The following is a 17781-nucleotide window of genomic DNA, read 5'->3' as shown; positions in this document are numbered from 1 at the left end:
CCTTGCAAGTTTTTTTAACTTTTTAAAATTATTCTGTCTCATAACATTCTCACTACAAGCATTTAGATGACTATCTCATAAGGATATGATATTTTCCATCCTCCAATGCTTTGATCCCTGAATCTATGCAAACTGAGAAGGCTGAGGGCAACTTCTCTGCAATTCTAACCTTAGAAAACTAGTGTACTTCTCATCTAGAATAAGTGACTTACTCATTTTAATGTTTCTTATGAATCCTATTTAGCTCTAATCCAGCACACATCTTATAGTGATTAAGTTATGGTGCCAGCCCAGACCCGAATACTGATTACCCTTTAATCCCTATGGATGCTGTGCGACCTTGAGAGTTTCTCCAGTACATTTGTATATTGCACATAGTTCAAAAACCACTGATCCCAAGAGAAGAATTTGAATTCACCATGAGAGCTAGAGAATAAAATACAAAAAATTTAGTTTATTTACGGTTATTATGTTTAAGTTTATTCCAAATTCTAAAGACATAGGGGGTTATTAGGTTAATTGGTCACAAGGGTGTATTTGGGTGCCTCAGATTCATGGGGTGGAAATGCCGTATCTCTGTTCTTTTTATATTTTGCATTTTTATTGATTTATTCTCTTGTCTGACCATTTGCCATTCAAAGGGCTCTGATTGCCATTGTTTCCCCTTTTTATAAATGTACTATCTCCTCTTTAAAAGTTGACTATACGTGTACACACCACTCTTTGACTCTTCTCTATTCTGGCCAGATCTTTCTCCAATTTGCAAAAATTTACCCATTTCTATTACAGGTACAGAATCTTTTATCCGAGACCCTTAGGACCAGACACTTTTGCGAATTTAGAATATTTTGGATAATGGAATAATAGTAATGGAGCTACGTTAAGTAATTGAGCTGATTTTAGATTAGCGTAAAACAAAGGCACACTCCAACTGGAAGGGTCTCTAGATGGGGGGGTGGGTTATGGCGGCGGCACTGGATGGGGGGTAGTGGCAGCACTGGACGGAGGGTGTTTGCGGCGGTGCTGGATGGGGGTGGGGGTGGTTGCGGCAGCGCTGGACAGCAGAGTGTTTGCAGCGGCCATCCGAGCTCCTGATGCCTCAACAGCGGACCCTCTCCCCAGCAGTCTACCAACCATAGCTCCTGACACCCCAAGGAAGATCTCCTGGCACCCCTTCAGAGGACCCTTGTCCCAGCCGTCCACCCACCGGAGTTCTGAATGACCTGGAGCTCATCCATTTGAACTCCTGGCTGCAGATCCTTGCCCCGGACTCCCACCCATCTGAACCCCTCCCGAAGTCCTAGCTGCCCACCTTCTGAACTCCTGATGCCCCAGCTGCCAGCCCATTTAAACTTCTGACCGTGGATCCTTGCCCCAATCTACCGCCCATCCAAGTTCCTGATTCAGACGCTGGATGGGTGGTGTTGCGGCGGCGCTTGATGGGAGGGAGGGGTGTCTGGGCTTCGGGCTGTCTACGACAAATCGGGCACCTGTGTACAGCGAATTGGAGGCACTGGACTCTGATTTTCCGCTGGCACCTATAAAGTAAGGATTCCATAGGATTTCACTAATTATCAACATGGGATATTCAAGTGTGAGTTGAGCATGGGTTGCATCAAGTCATGTTTGGCGCCAAAAGTAAGCTTTGGTGTGCAGACGACATCCATGGAAAAAATGTTTGGTTTTCAGTTCTCAGAATTTCGGATAAAAGATTACATACCTGTATTGCATTTTTATTCTGTAAATATTTTTGTTGCTTAATATCTGATGTGAACTGTGTGAGACAATGATCACTACTTTCAGCTGTGAGTGTCTGGCAACACTGATTTCCTCATTGTTTATGAAACCTGCTGAATGGGTGGCAGCAGATCCAAGCGTACAATTTTAGGGCTTCTGAATGTGCAGGGAATAGAGGGTTATGTATCAGGTGCAGGGAGCAGAGATTGAGTTTAATTGGCATGTTCAGCACAGACATTGTTGGATGAATTCTCTGGTTCTGTGCTGTACTGTTTTATGTTCTATAACCTCTTAACACAAGCAAAACTATAGCCCTTTCTAAAAATTGGATGGGAGAGTGATATGTTTTCCATACCCTATCTGTTATTTTGCCTGCTAAACTGTGTCTAATCTTTCTCTTCTCCTTCACATCACAGAATATCTGCACTCATGTGATTTATGACCACATAAAAGATTACTTGTCAAATAAGCACTTGGTTTGAAGACACTGTGAAAAAGTGCAGTTGATATCCCTGTCCTCTCATCGAATGGCAGAGTTGCTGGAGATATTAGCCACCATGTCCCTTCGTCATTCAAGTTCAAATATTAATCCTTTAAAAAATGTATCATGTCACTTCATCAAGTCTTCTCAACAATTTCTCTTCTTAAGCCAATAGTTTCTTGTGGATCTCTGCACCAATGTGCTTTGGTCAACAATCTATGATCTGAACCAGGGTCCCATCCTATTTTCTACTCAATCATAGGACTGCAGGGTCAGAGAAAGAGATCACCAATATTTATTGATTTTATTTTTGCTTTTGTCCCTCATTTGTCACTAATAGAAATTCCACATACTTTCCCATCCTCCATCCTTCTGTACTTTTGTTTAAATTCATTGCATTATTCTATTATTGGGAGGATCATTTTTAATTGAAGAAAAGGATGATGTTTGCTTGTTGTACTATCTTTTTCAGTCATAAATAAAATGCTGCATCAATTTGGAGAAATGTTCTGTGAACTGCAGAAATCCATGTCTGGGCTTAATGTTAATGTTGATGGGATAACAATACAAAGTTGTGAAGAGAAGATCAGAATATTATTTAAATCTTAAATATTAATGTTCAGAGAGATTGCATGAGAAACAGAAAGTTTTAATGCTGATACAACTACTAAAAAGGAAGACACATTTCTTCCCAGAGAGCTGTGAAAATGGTTGTTGACCTTTATTGCAGGATTGACAAAATATAAACCTACTGAGATCTTGATGCATCTGAGGTATTGGTGAGAATATATAGTTTTAATTTGGGAATGATATACTTGCCCTGGTGGCCATGCAGTAAAGGTTCACAAGGATGATTCCTGGGATGAGGAAGGTTGAGCAGGCTACTCCTATAATCTCTGGAACTTGGAAGAGTGACAAGGAACTTTACTCAACCGTATTAGATATTCAGATCCAATGAAGATATTAACATTTTTTTTCTTTTGAGTTTACACATACAACATGGTAACAGGCCCTTTCTGCCCATGAGCTTGTGCCACCCAATTGACCCGCAGCCCCCAGTCGGTTTTGAACGGCGAGAAGAGACTGGAGCATCCAGAGGAAGCCCACACAGACACTGCAAGAACATTTAAACTCCTTACGTGCAGCATGGGATTTGAATCCTGGTCCCTGTCGCTGGCTCTGTAACAGCATTGCGCTAATCACCACACTAACTGTGCCACCCTTATTCTCGAGTGACATCTAGGATTAGGGTTACACTCTCAAGAAGATTAATTATTGTTTCAAAACTAATGAGGGTGACACATTTCTTTTCTGAGGGTTGTGAATATGGTTGTCAGTAGTCACAGACAGCATAGAGAGCTACCCAAAATAAAGTTGAAAGAGGATGCCATTGTACCTTTAAAATTGTTTCCAATGGAAGTGGAGCTGGGAATTCAAAGCGCAGACCCTACTCCTTATAAAAAATGCTGGTGACATCATGGTCTATTTTATATTGAAGCACCGTACCATGTAATGACCAGATTAACACGTTGAAAGTAAGTGGCTGACTTTCCCCTCTTGACTGCCCTTTTCAAATCACCCATTTAAGTCAGGTTCTAGTTGACATTGGACTGAATTGCACACAGTGTCAGGCTCTGGTCACATAATGATACTGAGCCTGGACACCAAGGTCTAGCCCAAGCATTAATAGCAGAAACCAGCTGGGCATTGCAAGCATTAATCTCTATTTCAAAGAGCTTATTTTATGTTTTGTTATGGGCACAATGGGATACAAAGTTCTTTGGATCATCAGCTCTGCGATATCTTCCCACGTAGGTTTTAATCTTGTCGGATACAGATAGGTAATGTAAACGATCAATTCTCAGAGGACAGCCTTCCCACTTCAAGCCTTGGCCACACATTACAAATCGGATAACACCCCCTTGCAAATTTAGCTGCGGATTTTTTTGGATTTTCTTCCCCATTGAGCTCCTTTGGTGAATTAATTCATGATATTGAAAGAAGAGGTAGTCTGACCATTGACTATCTATAGAAATCTATGTATTGGTAGGAGGTGGTGATTGTAAGTCAGGCAGGGAAACAGAGTTGAAGACCAACATCACATTGTATTGAGTGACTCAGCTGGATTGAAGGGCTAAGTCTACCCTTCCTCCCATTTCTTGTGTTCTTGTAATTTTGTTTTAATTTTCAGATTTTAATAATGTGAGTTCATTGATACCATATGTAAAGTAGTGTGAAAGCAATGGGTCTAGAATTGATTTCCTGTTCCTAATACAAAGCCCACATATGAAAACAGTCTGCTAGGAATGCTCACTTCTATGCACTTGATTCCATTGGCATAAATGGAACCAAATGTCCGGAGGTGACTTTAATTGCTGGTCAAAACCCATAAGGTCTTTAGTGCTGGTGACCAGAGACAAATTTATCTACTAGTTATTCCTTGGTGACTGATTCTCAGTTTTAACAAACTAATGCAGGATTGCCATGTTGATAATCAGATGGAATGGAATATTTTGCAGGCTGCATGTGGGAATGAAGTGTCTGGTGAAATGTCAGCAAGAGTCAAGGTGGGAACCATATCAAGGAAAAGAAGTTCAGAAAAGTGCAGATGCTGGGGTCAAGTGCAATACAATGTGCTGGAGAGACTCAGCAGGTTACACTGTATCCACAGGAAATAACCTATGTTTTGGGCCTGGGCCCCTTTGTAAGGTATCTGACACACCTGCCAAAAGGCCCAGGAACACAATGTTGGTGACCCTTTACTTCCAATGAATGCTGCATGACCAGTGGAGTGTCTCCAACACATTTCTGTATTGAAAGTCATGCTAGGGCTCCCAAAATGGATGGCATATGATCTTGTGCATCAAGAAGAGCACATTTAACCTCAGTCATAGGCCCTGGTGGTTAGGAAACTGGTTTCAGTTAGGAAAAGGGGAAATCCCACCCAAGGCGTGGTCCTGGTCTCGATCCATTGATCTGATTGAATGTAGGAAATTATATGCAAGCCGGGTTGAATGCAGGAAAGATTACTACATAAAATGATTAAGTGACATGCTATTTAACGAGAGGCAAGAACAGTCCACAAGGAGAATGGAATTAGATATTTCCTTATGACAGAGAAGGAGACCATTCAACCCTTATTAATCTCATGGCCCGATTTATTTTCTTGTAACCTGTTCTCTCTCAGATGCTTATTAAGTCTCCCCTGATACTCCTGCTCCAGTGGGTATTTTTCAAAGGTCAATTAACCTTCCTATCAGCATTCTTTGGGAAGTGGGAAGAAACCAGAGGTCCCAGGGCAAACCCACAGTCACAGAAAGAATATGGTGTTCCATACAAATAGCATTGGAGGTCCTCATTAAATTCTGTTAATTTTCTCCCTCGTGGGCCATTCTCTTTGGATGGAAGTGAATGCTGTTTGGGGGGCGAGGAGGATGGCCAGTGCTGCAAAACTGAAGCAAGGATAATCCATGAAAGGTCCTTCTCCTTGCATTATTGTCAATTATTTTCTCTCAGGTAGAAAATGTCACCTTCCAGTTCTGAATACACCCATCACTCCATGGCTCCCACTGCAATTCTCAGGTTATAACTATTCTGTCAATGACAGGGGTGGGGGTGTATGTTTAGTAGAATTAAGCATGATGACAAACTGAAGAGATGTAGCTAAACTGGGACTATGTGGGAGAGCAAGTAAGGGAGAGAGCGAGACAAACATTCAGAAGAACCACAGGGTCAATTAAGCTCTGTAAATATAGTCATGGGGCACTTAGAAATTCATGCCATTTGACAAAGGCAGTGTTGCCTTATGCAAATTAATTTGTTTTTGACAAATGTATGAAGTTAGGATTGAAAATTTTATCACTAGTCAATCAAACTTATGTTATCAAAGGGTCCTTTTATTGTCACATAATACATTAACTATGTAATATACATAGAAGCAAAAGAAAGTCCCTTGAGAGACTCTGATTGTCTGAGGATTCGCCTCCAGTGCTCCCACACTGCTGCATCCCCACAGACTCCAGTTCAAATCTCCAGCAACCAGAGCTCCCGATCCAAACCTCCAATACAATCCAGAAGCCTTGACCCTTGGGGAGTCCTCAGGACCCTCTCAAATCCTACTTCCGTTAACTGTTTCCCTTAAGCCAGACTCCGGCAGACCGGAACCTGAACGAGTCCTTCAGACGCTGAGCCCCTGCCATGCTCACTCTCCTGTAGGGTTGTCTCCTATGCTTTTCCTTCTCAATGACGGGTGTTCTCCCCATTTCTGGTGCCCTGTGTCGGCCTGTACTCTCCTGGATTCTGTAACTCTCTCGTGATAAGCTTCCCAGCACAGGTGCCGGCCATCTTCTTGGGCACAGAGCCCATCATTGCAGGATTTTAAAAAGAAATCACCTTTAAAGCTTTTATGGAGCCGTCAGCAGTGCTGTGCCTCCGCTCCTGCTCTTCTGGCTTTGGTGGATGCCACTGACGTTACTGCAGCTCTGGCAGGACCATCATAGTCACAGAAAATTTAGATAATTATCCTAACTTGGATGTGATTTTATTCTTTAAAGAAAACAATAATATGTTTATGGTCATATACGTAAGTACAATATGCATATACAACAAAATTTAGCAGTTAGCGCAATGCTATTACAGTAGCAGCTTCCTGGATTTGAATCTGGCGCTGTCTGTGAGGACTTTGTGACGGCAGGGGTTTCCTCCCAGTGCTCTTCCTGTTTGCTCCCACCCTTTAAAACAGTGCACCAAGTCTGTAGGCTAATTGGTGTATTTGGGTGGCATGGACTCATTGACCGGAAGGGCCTGTTATCTCTTTTCTTGTTAAAATATTTTTATTAATATTTGTACAATAGAAAAGAAATGAATAAAATGATGATATGTGCTATAGAACTAGTAAAAAAAGTTAGAATAATGATCATATGTTAAAAATTCAAACGTGCAATAGCACAAACCTAATGTTACAATAGAATCTAACAAAGGAAAAAAAAAGGATAAATTCTAAACCCCTTCCCCTAAGCAAGATTGAAGGTTGTCATTTAAAAAAAATTCAATGGCATAATCTTGGAGAGAGACAACACTCTTCTAAAATTCCAAATCAACACTAACCCTTAAGGTCCATAAACAATCCCATACCATTTGAAATTTGATATTTGAATCAATAACACCATACCTAATTTTTTCCAAATTTAAACAGACATAATATTCCTTAGCCATTGTTCATGTGTAGGTGAAACATTGTCTTTCCATTTAATCAAAATTGCACACCTAGCCATCTCTAATTTTTTTTGAAATTTGATTTTTTATTCTTGATTCTACCAAGTGATAGTCCATTTTATTCTCAAAATGATTGTTACCGTTGTTAGGTCTGCTTTGTTCATGAATGAGTGAGACAAACACCAGACTGAGTCGAAATCAGGGTTCTTTGTTCTTTATTACCGGATTGTAACACTTGCGACCAACCATGTTAGTCGGAGAATGCATTCTGCCGTTATCAGCAAAATGGTGATTTTTTATACCCTTGGATATGTGCTTAGAACATCATCATATCATTACTTGTCCAATGACTAAAACTGTTGCTATCCTTTCCCTGCTAGCTTCCTGCCTCTCAATCCATCAATGTCTCTCTTATCTTGTAAGTACAAGGATGCATTTACATCTTGTTACAGCCCTGTACAGGGCAGGGTAACTCCTTACACATTCCCATCTCATGATGTTTTACCTTACACCGTCCAATGGAAAGACAACGCAATCTTGTTTTTTCATCAGTGTGGTGTCCCCTCCTCCTTGTGAAAATGCAAAGCACAGTGATCTTGGCATCGGTATATGTGCGGTTAATTAAGAGGGGACAGGAATGCAAGTCGCATTTGTTAATGAAAAAAAATCATGCATTGACACTATGTATTTATAAAATTCACAAAGTGTTTAGACTATTTTATAGCAGTTTTTCTGGCTTGCAGAAATAACATCTGTGATAGCGAATGAGACCTTTCATTCTTTCTCTGTTGGTTGTGCTTAACCTTTTTGATCTCTGAGTATGCATTGAATTAAATTTGTCTAACCAGCAGCAGGAGGTATTGTTGCCAGGTGTGCAGCAAATTTGTTCTCACCAGGGACTTTTGGTCAATTTTAAGCAGCCTGGGAAGTTAACATCTGGAAGTTAGATACAGGGCCTGTATTAATGCCAAGAGTGCATCTAAAGTGTACATATTTTGGAACACTTAATCATTAGGATTTACGTTCATGACAAACACTAGGACCTGCCACATTGTGTGCTTTAGAAGTTATAATTTTCTGGGGGAGTTATAGGTGGGAGAATCATCAGATTTGATTTAAGACCGGGAAAAGACTGTTGTAGATTGCACTCAGAACCATCCCCTTGAATCTTCTGCCTGTTTGTCTACTCGCACAGAATGCCATGCAGATCGTTGGTTTCATGGACGATGAATTAGAGTCGGTTCTGGAGGTGGTGGCCGCAGTGCTAAAGCTAGGAAACATAGACTTCAAGCCGGAGTCCCGAGTAAATGGCGTGGATGAGAGCCGAATCAAAGATAAAAATGGTACGAAGAATATTGCTGCTCCAAGAAGCAGTTTTGTTGTCAGAACATACCTGCTGTCCATATTATGCTGCTGTGAATTTAAATGTTCCCGTACAACACAGAGACCTGTAGGATATTATTAAGATGGGATACAAACTCAATTATCTTTTGCATTTTTAAGCCCCCAGTGACTCAATTTTACCAGTCTGGGTTTGGGTCTTGAAGTCAGTAGTCTTTTAGAGAAGACATAAATGTGACTTGTTATTATTTCATCAGAAAGCAGTGGATGCAGAGAAGTCCATGTCCCAGAATGTTCCTATCCCATCTATGAACAAAAACGTGGGGAAAAAAACAATTAGGAGTGGGAGGATCATTGAGCCTGATCCAAAATTTGGATGTGCACCAGAGAAGTGAGATCTGCTTGAACACTGCACAACACAACAGAGGGAAGTATTAGGGCAAAAGAACATCGAATAATATTGTTCCACATTCATGAATCTTTGTTAATTATGAAACCTTCTGAAGCATTCTTTGGAGAACTCTGATGACGTCTCGTAACCATTGATATGGAGTTTAATAAGACTGTTACTTTGAATATTTGGACACTTGGGTCATAACGGCATCTTCGTAAAATTAGTGATTAAATTTTGTTGCAGTAATTCTATTGCTAAACACAATCTGCTGAGAGAACTCAGCAGGAGAAGCTGAAGGGTTTTTGCTCACAGCATTGATTCTTTCCTGTTACAGATGCTGCTTGACTTTCTGAGCTCCTCCAGGGGATTGTGTTTAGGTTCTGATTCCAGCATTTGAAGTGTCCTGTGTGTCCTCTCTGAGACTATTGTAGTTACTCTATTGTAGTTATTCACTTGCTTTATGTGCAGAGCTGAAGGAGATCTGTGAGCTGCTTGGACAGGATCAGGCTGTGCTGGAGAGAGCCTTTAGTTTCCGAACTGTGGAGGCAAAACAAGAGAAAGTTTCAACAACACTTAACGTGGCCCAGGTAAGTGTGTCAAAGGGCTCACTGTGTGCAAAATAATGCCAGCCAAGCTACACTTAGTATTGTTCTAAATAATATTACTGTTAACATGGGACTTTTAAAATGTAAATCATCCCTGAAGGATAATCAGGCACAACGAGAAAGGAGCACTGGACTGACTAAAACCTGATTAAAAATGGACACAATGGAAGAATTTAGCTGCCAAGATATTTAAGAGCGCAATTCCCAGTCGTTCAAAGGCAATTGTGCACCTTGGCTGGGGAATGCAAAATATGTTAGAGAGACAGTGATGATTCCAGGGTCGAGTAGGTTTGGGCCAGGATTGTAGGATGAGAGGAATTGTAGAAGAATAAAGAGATTAGAGGAGATTAGGTTTAAATTAGGGATGTTGAATGGTGGGAATCAATAATGATGTTATTGCATAAATGACACAAGATAGACCATAGGGTTTTGGATTATTTATCGGGAAGGCTGTTGAAATGGACAAAGATGGAGGTAACATAAAGCACAACTGAGGGCTTCTGCAGTAAGTGGTCTGAGACAGGAGTGAAGACATAAACTATGTCGTAATGGGAGACCCTTCAAAAGGAGAGGATTCGGGGTCAGCCCCTCTCACTCAGATTGTGGCCAGGAATGGATATGGAAGCGGTGGAACGTTTGAAGACGACGGTTTTAGTCAAACCTTTCATTTCAATAGATAAAAATGACAGCTCATTCCCAGCTGCAAAGTTAAACATGCTGTCCATGAACAGCAGCAAATAGAATAGAAGGTGATACAGAGCACCTATAGGTCTTTCCTGATGGCAGCAGTGAGAACGAAGCATGTTGTGGTGGTGTGGATCCTCCGAAGGTAGCGTTCCATGTAGATGTTCTCAGTGATGGGGAGAGTTTTGTCTGTGATGTACTGGGCTTTGCAGAGAGGTATTGGTGCCCCAATACAGTCAGTCAGCAAACTTTCCAGCATACATCTGTAGAACTTTGCAAAGGTTTCTGATGACGTACCAAATCTCCGCAAACTTCTGAGGAAATAGAGGTGCTGACGTGCTTTCTTCATGATGGCATTAATATGATGGGTCCAGGAAAGTTCCTCCAAGATAATGATTCCCAGGAATTTAAATTTGCATACCTTCTCCACTTCTGATCCCCCAATGATCACAGGATTGTACACCTCTAGTTTTCCTTTCCTAAAGTCTACAATTAGCTCCTTGGTCTCAGTGATATTCACTGCAAGGTCAGAACCAGATTTAGAATTTATTGCCATGAAGAAGTCATGAAATTGGCAGCAACATCACAGTGCAAACATTTATATAAACCACCTTACAAAAATAAATAAAAATAGTGCACAAAAAGTCAGTGTCTTTGGTTCATTAATCAATCATAAATCTGATGGCTGGGGGAAGAAGTTGTCCTTGTACCACTGAGTTTGTGTCTTCAAGCTCCTGTACCTTTTTCTCAATTGTAGCAGAGTGAACAGTGCTCGGCCTGGGTGGTGGGGGTCCTTGAGGATAGAGGCTGCTTTCTTGAGACACCAGCTCTTGTAGATGTCCTCCATGGAGTGAAATCTGGTGCCAAGTTAACAACCCTCTGGAGTTATTCTTCTCCTGAGAGTTGGCACCTATGTACCAAACAGTGATGCAGCCAGCCAGAAAGCTCTCCGTGATACAGTTTTAGAGGTTTTCGAGAGTCTTCAGTGACATACTGAATCTCCACAAACACCTCACAAAGTATAGCTGCTGGCAAGCCTTCTTCATGATTGCATTGACAAGCAAACTCCAGAACAGATCTTCAGAGATGTTGACACCCAGGAATTTGAAGTTCTTGACCTTTTCCACTACTAAGCCCTTGATGAGGACTGCTTCATGTTCTCCTGACTTCCTCCTGAAGTCCACAATCATCTGCTAGGTTTTGGTAATGTTGAGTTCAAGGTTGGTATGACACCATTCAACGAGCTGATATATCTCCCTCCTGTACACTTCCTCATTGCTGATTGTAATTCTGTTGATAACCTTGGTGTCATTGGCAAATTTGTAGATAGCATTGGAATTGTGCCTGGCCACACAGTCATGGGTGTACAGTGAGTAGAGCAGTGGGCTAAGCATGGATTCTTGAGCTGTTCCTGTGTTGATAGTGAGTGAAGAGGTGATGTTTCCAATTTGTGCTGACTGTGGAATTTCCATGAGAGTCAATAATCCAGTTACAGAGTGGGGTGCACCATTCAGCCAAGTTTTCAGTCTTCCTCCTATATGCTGACTCATCATCCCTCTTTATATAACCTACTATGGTGGGATCGTAAGCAAATTTGTATTTGCCGCTGTCATCATGTGCCACCCAGTCATAGGTGTAATGTGAGTGGGGCAGGGGGATAAGTATGCAATCCTGTAGAGCTCCCTTGCTGATGGAGATTGTGGAGAAGATGTTCTTGCCAATCCACATTGATTGGGGTCTGGAGGTGAGGAAATCCAGGATCCAATTGCACAGTAGGGAATTGAGACCCAGGTCATGGAGTTTGTTGATTAGTTTTGAGGGGATGTTGGTTTTAAATGCTGAAATGTAGTCAGTGTGGAGCATCTCGATGTATGCATCTTTGCTGTCCAGTTGTCCCAGGGTTTTGTGTAGAGCCAATGAAATGGCATCTCCAGCAGACCTGTTGCGGTGTTAGGCGAATTGGAAAGGATCCATGTTGCTGCATAGCAGGAGCTGATAAGCATCAATACCAGCTTCTCAAACACTTCATCACTATGGATGTGAGTGCCACAGGTTGATAGTCATTTAAGCAGGTTACCACACTCTTCTTGGGCAGAGTCTTCGACTGATCTTGCCAAGGGCCAGCACGTATAGAAGGAAGAAGGGTGTAAGGATAGATGCTTGAAAATTGGAGAAGTTTCTGGTACTATAGTTGGTGTTGCTCTCGTTACAATGTGTTGGACAATGGAGTAGGAGCTTAGAAGCAAAAGGGACTGATGTCGTCAAAGATTGCATGAATGTCGAGGGAAATTTAATTTGTAACCATTCGGGGCCACTTTATTGCTCTAACAGGAGCAGAATTCTGACTGGGGAGATGAAAACCCTGAAAATCTAGATTTGGACAGAAAGTTAAAAAATGAGAAAGGGGATAGGCCAATCCTATCAAGTCCTATCAGGGGCAATCCTATAGCAGTATCAAGTCATCAATTTATTTTTGAGAAGAGTGTTTATGAAAATAAGGCCTGCATTTGAGAAGTAATGTTAGCAGGTTAAAAACCAAGGAAATGAAGTCAGCTGATTGGGAAGTCATTGTGAATGGAGGGAAGGATGCAGGAGGTGATTGTGTGGACAAAATGAGCTTGGCTGGTTTCCAAGATGAGACGTCAGGGAGTGATATTTTCTCCTGAGACTTGGGAATTAGGAGCCTGGCCCAGTCAAAGGCTACAAAGAATGGTCTCAGTTTTAGTCATGAGGATATCCCATACATGACGTTGGGGACGGAAAGGTCAAAGGAAAGGATAATACGTCAGAAAGGAAGCTAGTGTTATTTTTGTTCTCTGCTGTTCTAGCAGAGCAGTGAAGATAGTTGAAGAGGGTAGTCTAAAGATGTTTATGTACCAATATGACTTGGCACAATGCTTCAACAAAACAAAGGAGATCATCGACGGCTCCATCGAGATAGTCAAGAGCACCAGTTTCTTTGGCGTGCACCTGGCGGAGGATCTCTCCTTGTCCCCCAACATCAGATCCATTGCCAAGAAGACCTAACAATACTTCCTGCTGAGGTTGAGGAAAGTCCAATTTCCGTCCTCCACCCTCACTACATTCAACGGGGGATGCATTGCCCAATGTAAATGCATCCCCGCCTGGTTCGGGAACTGCACCATCTCAGAACGCAAGTTCTTGGAGCAGCTAGTAAAGACTGCTGATGTGATTATTGGGGTCTCTTTCTTTGCCATAATAGACATTTATAATGGCCGTTGTTTGCAGAAAGCCATAAACATCGTGAAGGACTCCACATACCTCTCCCGCAATCTATTCTCCCTCCTACCATCTGGGAAGAGGTACCAAAGCGTTCGGGCCCTCACGATCACATTGTGAAAGAATTTTCCCCCAAGTTGGGAGGCTTCTGAACTCCGGAGATGCAGGACTAGCATATGTAACATGATATGAATAAGTGATATTTTATTTATGAAAACGTTTCTGATGTAATTTATCAATATAAATAACCAGCTCCTCGGTCTGGAGAAATGCTATCTTGCTTTCATTGTACACTGCAATGGTTATGATATGAATGACAAAGAAACATGATTTGACTTGCTTTTATTATAGCAAAATGTAACAAAATATCTTCAAACAAGGATTGATGCAGAGTCACTGGGAGAGTTTAACATACTTGGTCAAAGAGATTAGTGCAAAGGAATATTTTAAAGGAGAGAGAATTAGAATGGTGAGGTTTGAAGCGAAGTGGGTGGAATTGGCAAATTCTTGACATTGGCGTCTTGGCTGCTTAAATGTGGTGGAATGAGGTCAGAATGATAGAATATTTATGTTTCATTGGTCGATGTTTGGTGGAATGGGTGTTGGTTATAACCTAGGAGAAAATTACTGGGGTAGAAAGAAACTTGAAAAGCCCACACTTTAAAATGGAAATATTACTTAAGCTGAAGTGGATTTATTTCCGCAGTACAGGGTGAGACGTGAACTGGATTTGATGCCTGTTAGGTCACGTCTGCTAGTGGATACCTGAGTAAGTTGTCTTTAGATACATTCAAGAGTGACTCCTTCGATGGAAGGTGTAATCCACATCCAAAAGTTGGAGAGAATAACGAACTTTCTTGGATCCAAGGGACCATGTGAATTTGAGAGACTGTGGGGATGCAGATTTAGGCTTTGGTGTATTCAATAATGATTTGCCAAAGGCAGACAGAGCATTCAGTAAGGCTGGAAAGAGGTGCAGTGATCCATGTATGCAGTGGGGAAACAAGGAAGTGGCTGATGATCTATTCTGCGATGAAGACTGAGTGGAGAGAATCGGAAGCGACATAATTTAAAGTAGATGCTTTTCAAAGTAGGCAGGAGAGATAATAGGGAGGAATGTTTCAATATTTTTATAGTGTTTAGTGACTGCTACTTGCAAGAACCATCAAGCTATCTCAGCAGAAAAGGGAACTTGTTAAAAAATTAATTACATGTTTGATTTTATTTTATTTGAATTCGAACATGGAACATTATAGCACCACGCAGGCCCTTCAGCCCAGAATGTGCTGACCTATGTAAACTTATTCCACATCAATCTAATTTTCTCTACCTCACACCCTCTATTTCTCTTACATCCATGAGTTGATCCCTGGGGTTAGGCAAAAAATATTGCAAACCCTTCCCTGTGGATTTGGTTGAATTAAGGATGAGGCAGATTTTGGAATTGCCAGTCAATGTGTAAATGCCCCTTCTCAAAATGTTGTTCTGATTTGAGTGTTTTCCATTAATGCAGTAGTATTTTGTTGACATTGGAGGTTCCTGGTAGTCTCATACAAGGAACCAATATCTCCCGCAGCCCATAATTTGACTTTTGGAGGTGCAGTTCAGCAAATGCACCCTTGAACATGAACAGAACTATTGGAGGTGATTTTCCAATTCAAAACTAGAATTTTCAATAAAAGCAAACTACCAAAGTATAGCATTATAGGCAGACACATTTGTTGTTACCTTTAGTTGCCTGATTCAAGGATACTTCTGGAACAAATTCTCATGAAAGAGGAGATACTTCTTCTCAATCTTTCAAACCTATTTCACATTTTGGTGGAATAAGTGACCATCACTAAGGGTAAACACACTTAAATCAACTTCTGTTCAGTGCCTTCCTTCTCCTAACTCACCTGATCACACAGTCTATTTCACCACAGGTCTGCATTTTTCTCTAGTTTCTCAGGCATCTCCAAGAGGCTTCTCTTGGCCACAAAACCCTCTTCTGTGTTCTTAAGCCAATTCCCATTATTCTCTTGTCATTCCTAGTTCCCAAGTTATTAACAGTTCTTGCACTGCTGTTGTCTGACCAGATGATATTTTCCAGCATTATCCATCTTTATTTCAATTTATCAGCATCTGCTGTTTTTTTTTTAAAAAATTATTAAATTTTGTATGTTATTGTTCTCTAATGAAACACCTTGAGGCGGATCATTGTATTGAAATGCTTTACAAATACAAGTCATTGCAGATGCAGTTAATCAAGAAAGTCCGCCAATGCAATGTTTCACAATTTCACTGTTATAAAGATTGTTTTGGACAATGTTAGACTGTGAAGTCTAACAGTTTTCTTTACAAAGTTGTTCTGATCATGGCCAAAAAATTTTAATGTATTCAATTATATTTCATTTTTCACTAAATGACCGTTCAATTTATAGAAGGTCAAAGGCACCTTTTTCTCTACATCCACGCACCACCTCCCAAATTCCTGTTCAAATGCAAATTGAAGATTCATTTGCTTTTGATGGGTAGATGTCAGTAGGTGTCTCTTGCATGTAGGATTTCACACCAAACCCCATGGTGTTTCTTATTATTCACGCATTCTCTTCATTAAGCCTAATCTGATGCAAGCAGCAAAGGGAATATTCTGCTTTTCTCTCCTCACATGCACCACACAATGGTGTATCTTTCCAAAGCCTCTCTTCCAGCTGCTGCTTTGTTTGATGCCACCCAAAGTAGAACATGAGGTCCTCCTTATTTTCATACTATATCCAACCTTTATCCTTTGGTCTATTTCCTGTACCTGCGACTGCAATGAGCCAAAATCTTCACTGTTTCTTCAAAACTTATTTTAAAGAGCTTATTTCGTTAAGTTATTTGATTAAATAAATGAAATGATCTCGTTTGCATTGTGAGAGATCATGGGATAATTGAAATAATGTGTTTAATAGAAGAGGCGTTCTCTCTTCCACTTTTTTGCTGTTCTTAGATTTATTTCCGCAGTGCAGGGATGAGGAATGAACTGGATTTAGCACTTGTTTGTTCACGATTTCTCAATTAAATTTATTTCTTCTTTTTCAATGTTTTTATTAATTTTGTCAAGTAAATATTACACAGGTACATGATAATAAAATATTAATAAATCACATTAATAATAAAAATGGTGACATTTTTACATTGTAAAATGCTGTTACATTGGAAATAAAAAAAAACTAAAAACTATACTAATTGTCAAATTAGTAAATTTGAACTCTTTGTAAATTATATTTACAAAAATAAAATTAATTTTATTTCTAAAATATTTAGACTAGAAGATGTGTCAATGATATTATATGATGACTGTCCTTAACAGTCATTTCTGAAATATCCTGGCATGAAATGGTTTACCTTATTATGAGCAGCTAATAAATTAGAGCTATATTTTTTAGGAGAATTGAAGTGAGATTGTGTTGAAAAATATGAAGTCCAGAGGGAGTATGAGAGGATAGACGTCAAGATGTTTCCAATAGTGGGAAAATCTCAAATGTGAGGAGCAGAGGAGCAAGTTTAGGATTGGAGGTACGGGCAGGGGTTGTCATTTAAAACTGAGGTGCGCAGGAATTTCTCACAGGGAATGGTGAAACTGGAATTACCTCCTCTGGACGGGCGTAGAGTCTAGATCATTGGGGGTATTTAAAGAGGGAGCATACACATTTTCAAAAATTATTGGTATGAGAAACTAACAGTGAGGAGGGGTTGAGGCCTGCAGCACAACAGCTAAAATCATCCAGGATGTTTGGCCAAACTATAGAGTGTGAAGGGCCTCCTGCTCCTTTTGTTTCATGTTCTTATTTTATAAAATTCTACCTTTCCAACCATGTTTTTTTCTCCACTTTTCCAGGCTTATTATGCACGCGATGCATTGGCCAAAAATCTATATAACCGATTGTTCACTTGGCTTGTGAACAGAATCAACGAGAGCATTAAGGTATTGACTAGTGCTCCTTTGTGTTGAAGAATTGGTATACATGAATGTAAACAGCCTGAATTGCTGATATTGTTTAAATTTCCTTCGAAAGAAAGCTGAATCTAAAAGTCATACTTTCTCAGGGTAACTTCCA

At 40.5% G+C, this 17781-nt stretch overlaps 1 protein-coding gene across 5 annotated transcripts in view; it reads left to right on the top strand.

Moving 5' to 3' along the window:
- The window catches only part of myo1b (myosin IB), a 312780-nt gene that overhangs the window by 227912 nt on the left and 67087 nt on the right, over positions 1 to 17781 (top strand). For all 5 annotated transcript variants that reach the window (XM_069934623.1, XM_069934624.1, XM_069934622.1 and 2 more), the window contains exons 10-12: positions 8628 to 8775; positions 9636 to 9754; positions 17562 to 17648. In XM_069934623.1, the coding sequence (XP_069790724.1) occupies positions 8628 to 8775; positions 9636 to 9754; positions 17562 to 17648 (354 nt within the window). The remainder of the gene's footprint in view (positions 1 to 8627; positions 8776 to 9635; positions 9755 to 17561; positions 17649 to 17781) is intronic.

Source organism: Narcine bancroftii, chromosome 4 (assembly GCF_036971445.1).
Source record: "Narcine bancroftii isolate sNarBan1 chromosome 4, sNarBan1.hap1, whole genome shotgun sequence".
Classification (NCBI taxonomy): domain Eukaryota; kingdom Metazoa; phylum Chordata; class Chondrichthyes; order Torpediniformes; family Narcinidae; genus Narcine; species Narcine bancroftii.
Note: the sequence above shows the minus strand (reverse complement) of the source record. Positions and strands in the feature narration are given on the sequence as shown.